The sequence below is a fragment of the Ischnura elegans genome, chromosome X (genome assembly GCF_921293095.1).
Source record: "Ischnura elegans chromosome X, ioIscEleg1.1, whole genome shotgun sequence".
NCBI lineage: Eukaryota > Metazoa > Arthropoda > Insecta > Odonata > Coenagrionidae > Ischnura > Ischnura elegans.
This window is the reverse complement of record NC_060259.1, coordinates 120,588,556-120,601,926: the sequence shown is the minus strand read 5'-3', so window position 1 is coordinate 120,601,926 and position 13,371 is coordinate 120,588,556. Positions and strand designations below refer to the sequence as shown.

Below are 13,371 nucleotides of genomic sequence, written 5' to 3'. Positions count from 1 at the left end.
CGGAAACGCTGGAAGAGCTTTCTGCTATGCCCCCCACCATTTGTGCCCCCACCCCGATCCCATTACGTCACGGCGACTGTGGCGCATAAATGTGGCGGCGTTGCCGATCGAAGTTGCTACCCCCTTTGCTCCCTGCGCTGTCCGAAACCCCTCGCCCTCAGTTGACGCTCCGTGGTTCCAGTCCCAATGCACACGATACACATCGATTGTCTGGGACCCTTGCCGGTGTCTATTGATGGACACAGATATGCGCTTGTACTAATTGATTCTTTCACTAAGCATTGCAACATGGTTGCCTTAAAATCTGTAAGATCTGATGAGACTCTGCGAGCCCTGCAATTTTTTATTTCCTGCTTCGGAGCTCCTGAATTAATCATTATGGACAGTGGCACCAATTTTCATAACTTGGCAGTGGCTAAGTGCCTAAATGAATGGAACGTTCGTTATCACTTCATAACACCCGATATTCACAGAGCAAACAGACAAGTGGAGCGTTATATGCGCACCATCATGAACTTAATAAGAATTGAGACAAGGTTCAGGGCAGAATGGCCGAGCGTTTTGTGGAGAATTAAGTTAGTTTTGAACACTACCATGCAAAAAGCGACAGGGGTCAGTCTGCTCAATTGCTCATTGGTATTGAAGTCACCACCCCATTCATTCAAGCCGCCTTAAATGACCTTTCAAGTGATCTAACTCCTGTGAGAAATATGAATGTTGACAGGAGGCGTGTCATCGAGCGACTTCGATCAGATGAATCATCTAGAGCAGCTCTCAACTCCAGAGGGCGTGACACCCAGCAGTACAGCATTGGAGACTTCGTGCTGCTTCACCGGGCGAGCAAGCTTCACGCGAGCAAGGCGGATTTCGAATTCCTTGGTCCTTACGAAGTTCGAGAGGTGACACCAGAGGGACGCTACGAGCTCAAACGGGTCGGCGCTACGAGACAAAGGATCGTCAAGGCTGCCAAGGAACAGCTGCGACCGTGGCCGAAGGATTGGTCGGCTGCGACTGACATGTAAGACCTTATCTCTCTCCATGAGGGGGAGGGGTGAGGTACGAGGTAAGCCTGTACCCGTGATTTGTTTTGGCTTTCCGGGGTCTTCGGACCTTGAAGCATGGGTTTGAATGAACTCATGATTTGTGTTGGCTTCCGAGGTCGGAGTACCTTGAAGCATGGGTTTGAATGAACTCATGATATGTTTTGGCTTCCGAGGTCTGAGCACCTTGAAGCATGGGTTTGAATGCACCCATGGTTTGTTTTGTTTTCCGGGGTCTTCGGACCTTGAAGCATGGGTTTTAAAGAACTCATGATTTGTTCTGGTTTTCCGAAGGTTATGCACCTTCACGCATGATTGCTCCCATTATGCGTTTTGTTTTCCAAGGCCTTAGGGGTCTTGAGGTGTGTGACAAACTAATTTATTTAGATTTCAGATCGACACGAGTTGAACTCTGGAGCCAGCCTGGGTCCATAATGTGCCTATTTTGATGGCTGAGTGTTATCAGTGTACCTTACAACTTGATAATTAGATGTCGCTGCTAATGACAGTGGGATCGCGAGTTTGTATTCGGCTCTTTGTTGTTTTCACTTGTTCTAAGTTGAGTTCTTGCAATTTCAGACCTCGCGCAGCGGCAGTTCCGAGAGCGTAACTGCATTAGGATGGCCGTGTTAGCAGCGTTCGAATTCTCACTGATATCACGGCGGAGGGATACTCCGTCGCATCGGGCTGACGACGGATGTGGCGGAGGGAGCACCGCTAGGGCGCGCTAGGGGAATGGAGGGGAAGGAGACGGATGACGAAGCGAAGCCTGTCCAAGCCTGTCCGGAGGCGGCATATTGGATGCGAGCCCTGGCCTGAGCACACGCATGGTCGTGTTGTACCTGTGCAAATAAATGTGTAAAGCCGAGAGTCTCATGTCATTTTCAAAAGATCTAACAATATCAAAAATAGCTGAAGTGTGCAATGTAACTAAATAGCAAGTAAAGCAAGCTCGAGATCTGAGGAAAAGGAAAGGTATACTTCCAGATGTGTCCTGGAAAGAAGGAAAACAGCTAGCTGATAATATCAAAATAGGTGTAATTAAATTTTAAATTCAGTATGTGTTTGTATGGAACACCAGAATATTACGCTTATGCTAGATGTACTTCCTTCAGTTAAAATGGAATACAAAGATGCAATGAAGTGCATAGTTTGTGACATTGGTTACAATCGGAGTATGGTGCACAGGTGTGAGCAGTGCCCAGGTAAAAAGCAGCTGCGTGAATTGCTATGCAACCATTTAGCTAAGTAGTTATCAGATGATTTAACTCTTACTGATTTTCAGAGGACACATACAGATCATACAATAACTGAGAATGTACAAGTAAATGTAAATGATTTTATAGACCGGCTTTATGGTGAAAGATGTTAAAATTAATCATTTTACTGCTGTATTTCAGGCCAAATTTTTTAGAAGAATTGAATATTGATAAGGTCATAATTTTACTTGACTTTGGTGAGAATTTCTCTTTCATTGTGCAAGATGCCGTTCAGGGATTTTTCTGGGACAACCGATAGGCAACAGATCATCCACTTGTTATCTATCATAAAGTTGATGAAAATGTGTCCTACATGACCTTGTGCATCATCAGTGACTGCTTGGATCACGATGCAGTAGCAGTATATCCCCTATGAATGAGCCATGCCAATGTATAAGAATGTATAAAATTTTGAAACAGTTTTACAAATTTTTTTCATAGGAGATGCCTTTATCAGATAAGTAATTAAGTTTATTAAGGAGATATTTTTTGGCATTGCAAAATGCAAATATTTTAGTGACAGAACTGCAAGCCAGCATAAAAATTCAAAAATATAAAAAATATATGCTTGCATTAATCAGGCTTTGATTTGTCAGCAGAATGGCATTTTTTGCCACAAGTCATAAAAAAAGTGTATGTGATGAATCGGGGGAACGGTAAAATGTTTACCTACAAGAGCCTGTTTACAACAACCCAGTGGACGAAACATTTTCTCAGTGTGTGACTTGAGTGAGTTGATAAAAATGTTGAAGGCATAAAAACATCATATGTTTCCAGTGATGATGTAGAGATTTGGAAACAAAAATTGAACATGCAGTTTTAAAACTCTAAAACAATTAAGGGACAAGACCTCCTCACTAAAACATTTCAATCAGTGAAAATGAGTAACAATTCAGTGGACGTTCTCTGCCCAAGTTCAGAGTGCCAAGAAAAGTTGATTTAATAAAAAGATAAATAAAAGCATGTGCCAAGAACATTATTAAAAACCGTGGAACTTATGTCACCACGGTATATAAAAGCAGATGGTACATTGGCTGTGTAATTCAAACAGTTGAGGATGCTTACCATCAGGCTTAAGAGGTTAGAGGTATGTACTTATCCTTCAAATAGGTACATATTCAACCAGTTTTTGCCTAATTGCAAATATCTAGTAAATCCATATATTTGCTAAAATGTTTCCATTTTATACTATTTGGAAATTAAAAATAGATTACCAGCTAAATTTAAAGAATGGTAGGGGTTTACAGGAACTTTGATACTCAAATACAACTCCCCTTTTGGGGGATGCCCTGAAACATAAGTGCTGTAGCCCGCCATTTTACAACCATCATTAAAATAAATCATAGAAGCACTATCCATCATGGGAGCAACTTCAGGTTTAATTTTCCTGAAAGAGGGAGTATAGTGCAAGTTATATTAAAAAACTCAGTCACCTAATTGGTGTCCTTTTTTGTTATTAGAAGTTGAAAAAGTGGCATTTTTCAACAAAAAACATTAGCGGAATGATGATTTTCATAAGATTTATTAACAAATAAATCAAAAATTACCCAAAACCTCACTCTATATTAAAGTTGGTGGTCTTTACCATGCTTACAGAGATTTTTATGGCTTTCATTTGATATATGTGATTTTTACAAGTATTTGAAAATGTCACTTTTTTGACGAAATTTGTCAAAAGTGCAATTTTTGAACATTTATAGAAAAAAAGTTTTCAAGTGAAAATCGTTGTGATAGGATTTTTGAAAACTATAGCAGCATGTTTATATCCTCTAAAATTTTTACTAGCTTCACTCATTTGGTTTAGGTTGTACAGGTGCACAAATATGGTAGTTTTGAATAATTTGACTGGTGTGCAGAATTTGTGTGCCTCATTGACTTCAAACACTCATATCTTGGAAAATACTTGCAATGGGTCTTTAATATTTTGGATTTTTCTTAACTAAGGTTGAAACTAACAACAGGGGAAAAATTATCAAAATCTGAGATGGTGAGTGTGGGACCCCCCAAAAATTGGTTGAGTTGACATGGAATGACCCTATAGCGTATGGTGTTACGGCTATTTATAATTTGGAATTAGAACTGCGATTTTAATGGCTTCTTACCAGCCGCAGGTTTGATCCTTTTGTATTCACCTGATCCATTACCCAATTGGTAAAACGTAAAATAATATTTCATAAAGAAAACAAAGCGTAAATAATTGCAGAAGATCATATGTGGCGTAAATAATAAATATTAATTACCCTGTTGAAATGAGAAGACTCCTCAATTAATTGATCACATTTGTGATGAAGAGTTGATGGATTTCGATCAAAAACATTAGTAATACTGGCATTTTTAATTGATACTATGGTTTAAAAGCCGTCGATAATTGCGCCTTCACAGAAACAACAGCATCGAGTGCTGCGCATTATTATTCCGTGAAGGCGGGAAGGCAGTGAAAGCATTTGTTGTCAACGAGAGGAATGCTGAATATTCACGTAAGGTTTATTTTCACTATGCCAGTTTATTTTTCGCAATGGTTTAAATCTTATAACTGTTAAATGAGTTCTAAATTGCAGTGGGTATATTCGAATGATTCAAATATGGTGTTGAAATAATGTGATATAGTAGTGTCTGTTTAATTTTGATGGTAAACATTTCTTTTTTCTGTCATACAGCCGTGGTGTCGATTCAATTTTTAAATCAGTGGTTTTCCAAGAAAAATATTGCTGAAATTGCAGCTATCCTCTGAATTCCCTTATTAGGCACATGGTAAGTACGTACTTAAATCGAAAGACATCTTTTCATCTCTGGTGGTAACTTTTTTAATCTCTAGTTAAACTTGGCAGTATTTAATCATCTATCCGATTGTTATACTAAAAAAATACTCTAATGATAAGACTACGACGGCATTATGGTTCCTTACACCACTTGGAGTCACCGTATACACTTAATGTTTATGTGGCTCCGTAGCTGAGTAGGATTACTTCACGCAAATTTGATGCACTGAAGTTATGGGGGGGATTCGAACCTGAGCCAATTGTATTTTTTTTATTTTGTGAAAGGTCAATTGATAACATCAACACAATAGTTTACTCAAAAAAAAAATTACCACCAAATTTTTTAAGCGACTAATTTTTTTTTAAATAATGACTCAATCTGCCTTAATACATTTATTTCTAAACAAACTTATTCAAAGAGTGGAAATAAGCAGGGGAAGTGGCAGAGGTTGTAATTTGTCCTTGCTACTGTCGAATTTCCATTGATAAAAATCTGTACTCATATTGTGGACAATACTCAATAAATAGCCAGATACACTCGTGTGAAATCAGAATGATAGCCGTAGATCATGATGTTTGAAACTCTATCGATAACACTGATCAACCAAAAAATAATTTTTCCTATTCTAGCCATATGTTTTGCTAATCCTCTGGTATTTTTCGGGCTGATTCCGAAACTGGGCCCAGATGTTTTCTATCGCATTGAGTTTTTTTAGGGCAATCGGATTCAAAGGAGTTTAAGTAAATAAATAAAATAATGTGAAAAATGGGTACTCACTCGTAATTTTCTCGCATATTTAGCTTCTGACGAATCCCTTTTCAGTGTCCACCGCTAATCTGATAATATGTTTCTGAACTTTTCATGGTGCTGTTCGTGCATCAGTGAAATATTCTGGTGGAAACACATATCGTGTTGAGCACTAACGGCGCCAAGGTATGTAGGATGTTTAGCCATTGTGGTGATATTTAGCCATTCTCTTTCCTAGAAAACCTTCAAATGCATTTTTGAATGACTTCCACGAATTTTTTTTGTTGAACTCTTTTTGTCAAAATTCCGAATTCTTCAGCACTTATTCAAAAAAAAAATCTGTGGCCCAATAAAAAATCCTTCTATTATCTGTTTTTCACTGATTTTTTGGACATTTGTTTCAAATATGTAAAACCTGCACCATTTTTACACATATCTTTTACTAAATTTTAAAAAATCCCTAATTTAATACTTAGAGGTAGCAAAATAATGTTTTTAGGATCGTAAAAAGATGAAAAGGACATTTTTGAATCCAGTGACGAGTGCTTAAGTTATAGCCAATCTTTTTTCAAGCAATGATTTTTTCTGTCTCTGCTATCCCAATCGTGGAAGAAGCAATAATATTTTGGTGCAGTGAAACTGTATGCCTAGTAAAATGCAGCTACTTCTAATTTTCCACAAATTTTGGGTACTGAAAAATTTACTGCCTATTCTAGTAAGATTCTTTTATGTCGGTTCCATGAGCTAATGCTTTGGAGGGAAGTTCAATTCCATTATGTTAATAAACAGCCTTTAAATGACGTTAAAGGAATCAATGAACTGAATGATCATCTGTGTTATATTCAAAACTAAGAGTACCCATAACAGAGAGAACATCATTGCAAAACTTAACTTTTGTTATCATGAGAAAAAATTATTTGAATTCGTCATTGAGAGGTGGATGCATAGAAAGTTTTGTATTTGGATCCAGCAAATTCCAACCCATCAATTGTGATCTTAAGATTTCTCTCTGCTTTTTAGACAAATTTAAGTTGCGCAATAGATCACTTAAATACTCTTTTGTCATAAAATGAGGTGTATCAGAAATGTTTGGTCCAAAAATTGGGTCTTTCGAGTTTTCGAATCCATAATTCTCAGATACTTTCTGAATATTCGCTAAGATCAACATTTTGTGTGGTTCCACCACTGGTAAATTTTTCAAGTGTGGGGTTGATTCTAGGTTGTTTGGATCTTTTACAGTGCGTTTTGACTGCGGTGTTATTCCTTTAATTTCTGTTTCACAAAAATAGATTTCAGAAATATGATCCTTAGCTTCCCGTCGAATCATGAGGACGGAAAAATTCATATGACATTTTCCATCAGTCCAACCAGTGAGAAGCCTTTCACACCTGCTACATATCGCAGAAGACTCCGATCCTGTATCCAGGTCACCCAACGGACAGTCATAATAAAGTCTAAAACACTGTCTCAAAAAGGTAATATTCCTCCTTTTAGCCTTCAAAGTAATTTCACCGCACACGTAGTAAAAGTAATCGTGGTAGTTCACGCACTGTTTAGGCCCATTCCCCCTTTTAAAAATGTCTGCCAAAAAAGTATGGCTTGTAAATTTTTTCAAATGGTGTTTTGTGATTGTCTACTTGTAGGGAACCAATGAAAAAAATTCAGGATAATTAAAAATGCTGAACAACATGGCCTCGGTGATTTGAAACGGACTGACCCCATGATGAAAGCTAAGACATTTCATAACGATTACAATGTAATAAGCTGACATTTCCTGCGAGCAACAAATTTCTAAAACCGTCTGCAGATGAAAAACACACGTCTTTACGCGCCGACAGTCACATACTTATTTGGAGTGGAAGCTGATTATGCATTGCATCAAAAAAAATGATAGGTTACTGCAAGTTTAATTATATATTTTGTTGGGACAGGAAGGCATGCTCTCGTAGGACAACATGTTATGACAGGAAATTATTATTTTTACCTGTTCATGCTATTATGATATATATATGAAATAAATTACTACTTTTGTAAAAGAAAAAACATACATTCAGCTGTCCCAATGAAACTAGACGTGATGGAAATAATCCCTGCCCAGATTCCAAATCAGCCAAAAAATACGTCTGAGACCATCCAACGACGCGTCCTGGAGACGTCGCGACGTCTCCAGGACAAAATCTTTGTTCACCAGTGTGGGAAGTTATGTAATTAAAAGCAACAATGCTTTTCTTCCAATAGGAGTGCGAAATACAAATATATCCAAGGATTAAGTTGAAGTAAATTGATACATGAAATCTTTCACCCTTAAAAAAGGACGAAAGGGTAATTGTGTGACCTCGGCTAGGGCCCATGATAGGGGGTCCTCCACCGGAAGATTTTGGGAAATCGCACGCCTACAAATGGATTTTGACGCTATTCTGGCTCTTAAAATTTAGATTCAAGTTAATAAAAAGTATCAATTTTGTAAATAAAAATACTAAGAAAAATGAAAATTACATAGCTTAAAAATTTAGATAGGTGTGATGGTTCTATTATCTATTTAGAATATTTGTACCTAAAAACCGCACTGAAATATAAAAATCCTCCAGAATAACTTTCGAATAACCCTTTCAAAAAGCATAAGGTTCTCTTTTATCTTCTAAAACCTTTATTTCATTATTTTTTTTACAAACTTTGCATGCCGATTAAGCTGTAAATAAAGCTGTAGATAAAAATAATCTAAGCTTAGAATTTTATAATTGTTAAAAATAATTTGATATTAATCGACCTTTCACAAAATAAAAAAATCATTTGGTTCGGATTCGAATACCTCCCGATAACTTCAGTGTATCATATGCGCGTGAAGTAATCCTACTCAGCTACGGAATCACATAAACATTCCGTGTTCACGGTGAGTCCAAATATGAATCTGAAGAGAGGAAATCCTCGCCACGGAGCTCGCAAGAAAACACTTCGAAGGCCCAACATGAGCGTGGACGTGAGTTTCCTCAGCGAATTCTATCCGCTAGGGCATTTCAGCCTGTAGTTTGACTCCTTTCTCGCTAGCCCGGTCGCCCCCACGTCAGTCCTCGTTGGCTATTGCTGGCGTACCGGTGAGAGATGCAGGCTAACTTATGTGCCAACCTTCTAAGTTTTTATCGACCCTACCACATAAGTTAAGTGGGACTCGTGGGTGTCTACATACTTTTGAAAACGATAGTACATTTTCTGGCAGCTTTCCCAGTCGTTTTTCGCCCTTTCTCGGAGCACACCCTACACCTCTTTCGAGCCTTCTTTTGTCCTGATGGTGCGGGAATTTTTTCAGTGAAATGCTTTTCAGATATTCTAGTTATCTCGGCTCTGGCGTTTTCAAGGGGCGATTCGTCTTCCAATGTAACTAACTCCGAACAAATTTTTTGCGTAAAATAGGTGACTGCAACGGATGTTTGGCTTAACTGATTGTGGCATTTGTCACTGCCATAACTATTAGGTGGAATACCAGCTTACGCCACCACTTCACTGATCGATGATCCAGGGCACCGTAACTCATTAGTTGATCAATTAGATCTACACCAAATTTTTTCTTGTTATAGTGTATTACTATCGCAGGTTTAGTTTTCTCCCTTCCTCTGCGATCTTTGAAAGTGATCATGTCACTTGTATGTCGAGTGGAGAGCAGAAACACATCACGTTTGTCTTTCCAACGCTGGACTAATATATTTTCATGTCGCGCGAAAACATGCTATCCATGTGATAGGCGAGCATTTTTTATTGCCAATGGAATCCCCGCCCTATTTTTCATGATAGTACCTACTAATCCCGTTTGAAGGCTTTCCAATTCACGGGCCAGGGCTTGTGTAAAATCGGTCTGTATATAATGTGTGACCCTTTTTAGCAAGCGTAGCCAAAAGTCTCTTGACTATAGCCAATCCAGAGTTTTCCTGGCCATGAAACACATCCACATTCCAAACAAAACCACTGCTTGCTTCTGGGAGCATGTAGAGTTTTATGCCATATTTGCTTGGCTTCTGAGGCATGTACACTTTGTAGCAAAACCTACCACGAAAGGGACAAATTCCCTCATCTACAGTTATATCCTCCGCAGGTTGGTAGGATTTTTGAAATTTATTTCGAAAATCCTCGAGCAATGGACGCACTTTGAATAGGGGGTCGTGACGGTCTACGCGTTTTTCAATGAATAATTGGTTGTCCGCAAGATGGAAATTTCCTAAGATTGCAAGTAATCTATCTCTAGAAAAAACACCAGGACAGAAGCCACACGCCAAGACGGGATCAGTACTCCAATGATCATGGATACGAGGACGTTTGCTAAAGCTCATGTGCATTATAACGGCAAGAAACTTTTTTACGTCACCTTGAGTCACTGTTTTCCAGGATTGCAATCTGCTTTTTGCGGATAGTAAGTTCCCTCTCCTCAGTTTTGCAATTCTTTGCCTTGCATATAAGTTCGTATGTTCTTTGATACAATTTATCAAATCAATGTCGAAAAATGTTCAAAAAATCATCATCTCACTTGAACTATTTAGCCCAGTACATATTTGATTTCACACCATAGTCACCAGTGAAGATTACATACTTCAAAGATGGAAAGATTATCGTTAGAATAGAGGCTCGAAAAGTAGCTAAGTTCCATATCCTAAATAAAAACCTTGGGAACTGCATCAATATCACTCCAAATATCTCCCGGGCCCGCTCCTCTGTTAGTTGACCGTCTTCCTCTAGGTGCACCCCTACGATTTCACATTGTTTTTTGAGCTTCTCCTCGCTTACTTAGCTGTTGCACCATTTCTGGTTCGTTCATACCTTCAGAGTCTAATATTAAATATCATATGAACAATGAAAAACAGTAATCGTACGAATAAATGTTGCGCAAAAGATATATAAAAGAAGTCAAAAAAAGGTCACGCGGGTTGCGTTACTATACGCTAGAAATGGAAATTACCTCTTGAACTATCTTTGCTGGGCATGTAATCATCATCGCAATCTGAGTCATCAAAATCACTTTCACTATCATCGCTGTCGAAACAATTCAACGCATCGGCAATGTCTTCGTCGGCGAGATTTCGCTCCATGATCACTGGCGAAAGAACGCACGAATGACAAACGAGGTAGGGATTTCCAAACCTTCAGACAAATTTTGTCTTGAAGGAGAAAAAATATGATGAAATATATGACTTTGTGGCATTAACTTCACCTATAAGAGCAAATGCATGAATCCGAGTAATACCAGCTGCGTAACTTTGAGGCGGGAGCCGCCACAATGTAAACAAAATGCCCGTCGTAATATTACGCCTCCCGCAAATTCTGCAACACCTCGCGCCGCATAATATTAAGCGGTTAGCACTCAAAGTGTTAAAAGTCTTAGCAGACATAAGTTGTACACCAGTGAGCTTTTATGATCACAATTGCTCAAATTTAGCACTATCTTTGTATTTTCCTTCGATTGTATCTCCTAACGTTAAAAACGATAATGATTATTTTAAGAAAATAAGACTTGGTTTAATTCGTAATCCTGAAGTATGTATGTGATGTATTTAGTGCACGAACGCTTTAATACTCTCTCATGTATTCATGAGATTTGGCTGAGCAGACTTCTTTATGAATTTGAAAGTCTCATTCTCCTGTAAGTAGAATTAATTACCAGTGAATTTTCGTGCTGAAAATACATTATCAGCCTTTAAGAGAGCCATTTATAATTATTTACTGTTGCCATTCCTGAATGAAATATGAAATCTAATTCCTTTATTCAACTTTAAACTAAATTATGGACTCAATTTAAAGTTGAATGATACTTCTTGCTTTTTTATTACTATTTTTTAATATAATGTACTTTAAAGTCTTTAAAAATCTTCGCAAGTCTAAAAGGGTATTAGTCGGTCGATCTTGAATAAAAAGTACCTTTGAGGATAGGTTATTTGTTGGAAAAGGTATTGTCATTTGCACTCGAATGAGATGAAGTCAATCTTGGAGGGTGCCTACTCCAAATTGCAAGACAATGAAAAATACAGTGTTGTTTCTAATTGTTGAGTCTAGATGATACCGTTTGTGTTTCCTTTGACTGCCACCAGGAGGTGAACCCATCGTCGCCAGCCGAGGAGGCCGGACTTCGAGCTTTCGAGGATTACATTATGGGAGCTGACTCGGTTCTTCACAAGAGCGGTAAACATTTTGTGGGGTGATTGGGGGCCCCAGTCGAGATAAAAGTTAATAAAAAGTAGTGATTTCTCAAGAAAAAATGTTGTGAGAATGCATAGCTTGTAAAATTTTCTAATTTATCCTGGTTCTAGTATCCATTTTTTGAATTTTTTCCTTGAAACTCCACTGAAATATAAAAAGCCTCTAAAATAACCAAGGACATGAGTCGGTTCCTAAATTTTTTTGGTTCTCGGTACTGGTCCGATTCTCTCCCATTGGTTCTCGATACTCGGCTCCAAGGATAAACTATTATTATCTGAATTAATGGCAAATTTTGATGAACAACAACAAGAAGTCAATGACAATAATTTCACTTAAGAATTAAATCAGCAGGAAAGCTCTGTAGAAAAAATCTTAAGATTGTCTCCATAATTTTATTTTCCTAGTAAAAAAAAGTTTAAATAACACGTTGTTAAAGAATGCATGATCGACCAATGTGTCACATTACATCAGGCAGCCACACTTTCTTTCTCCAGGTTTTGACTTTAAAAATTCAACATTTTTACCCTATTTATTCTTTTCTGGTAGAAATATTGCGTGCAGTACCAAACAGGCATTCACTGAAAACAGTAGGGGTTGAATGTTGGTGGTGGTTTTCGGGAATTGCTGCGTATGTAACATTTTCACATTCAACGTTTCACTCCTCCTACTGGGAGCGTTATCAAGAGAATGGGAGGGAAGCCGTTGTCGTCCTGAGCTTATAAATGTTTCGTTACCCATTGTTGACCCGATTTTGAATTTTAGGCGATAGCCGTTGGTCATTACAGGCATCCCCCGAGTTACGTTTGTCTTGACGTACGTAAATCCGTACTTATGTAAGTGATAACCGTATTTCAAATGATTACGTTAATTTTCGAATGCGAGCGCGAAGAAATAGATATTCGCTCGTACAACCTATGGTAGAAAAAATATCGATTGGTTATCGAGTTTTTTTACGTGCTAAAAATAACAAAGTGACCCATATTTGTCATTCCTCGAAGGAATTTTCATTAATTTCTGCAGAAAAATCGCTTATAAATCCCAAGTCAGCAATCAACGGGAAAATTTGCAGTTCTAACGATGGATGTGGTTGCGCTCATTCCTGTATGATACAACTTGTTATACAGGATGCTCACCCGAACTCCGACTTTCTACTATTTAAAATTTGTATCCTTAAGTTTGGACATTTCCATCTGTGGCATTAAAAGAAAATGAAGTTCAAGCAGAAATCTTTATTGTGTAAAAGAATTGTTTAGTACCCACGTAACGGCATTGAAATTTTGAGTGGTGGCAATGAACGCCACGAAAAAGTTTAGAAAAAGTTGACACACGATATTAATTGTGTAATTGTTTACATGTTTCTGGCGGAAGATTTTATTAAGCTGCATTTT

General features: G+C 38.0%; 2 protein-coding genes across 11 annotated transcripts in view; both read left to right on the top strand.

The window, feature by feature from the left end:
- The first annotated feature begins 179 nt into the window (after positions 1–179).
- Positions 180–3,262, top strand: LOC124171555. Its single transcript, XM_046550729.1, has 2 exons — positions 180–1,018; positions 1,620–3,262. Exons 1-2 carry the CDS (start codon positions 711–713, stop codon positions 1,648–1,650), a joined length of 339 nt encoding a protein of 112 aa, XP_046406685.1. The 5' UTR covers positions 180–710; the 3' UTR covers positions 1,651–3,262.
- A 1,418-nt stretch (positions 3,263–4,680) lies between these two features.
- LOC124171552 (Golgi reassembly-stacking protein 1-like) overlaps positions 4,681–13,371 on the top strand; it is a 66,303-nt gene continuing 57,612 nt past the window's right edge. For 5 of the 10 annotated variants that reach the window (XR_006867838.1, XR_006867843.1, XR_006867835.1 and 2 more), the window contains exons 1-3: positions 4,681–4,776; positions 4,957–5,050; positions 11,875–11,965. Coding sequence is in view for 1 of the 10 variants with exons in the window: in XM_046550727.1 (XP_046406683.1) it covers positions 5,048–5,050; positions 11,875–11,965 (94 nt within the window). In the remaining 9 variants the exon portion in view is untranslated. Of the gene's footprint in view, positions 4,857–4,956; positions 5,051–5,941; positions 5,993–7,168; positions 7,282–11,874; positions 11,966–13,371 lie in introns of all 10 variants that reach the window. The other 5 variants (XR_006867841.1, XR_006867839.1, XR_006867842.1 and 2 more) reach the window with 5 other exon arrangements.

Excerpts from the sequence above, each read along its gene's own strand:
- LOC124171555 (XM_046550729.1), top strand. The coding sequence starts at position 711 with ATGAATGTTGACAGGAGGCGTGTCATCGAGCGACTTCGATCAGATGAA. Across the intron at positions 1,019-1,619 it reads TGGTCGGCTGCGACTGACAT|ACCTCGCGCAGCGGCAGTTC; the intron begins GTAAGACCTTAT and ends TTGCAATTTCAG.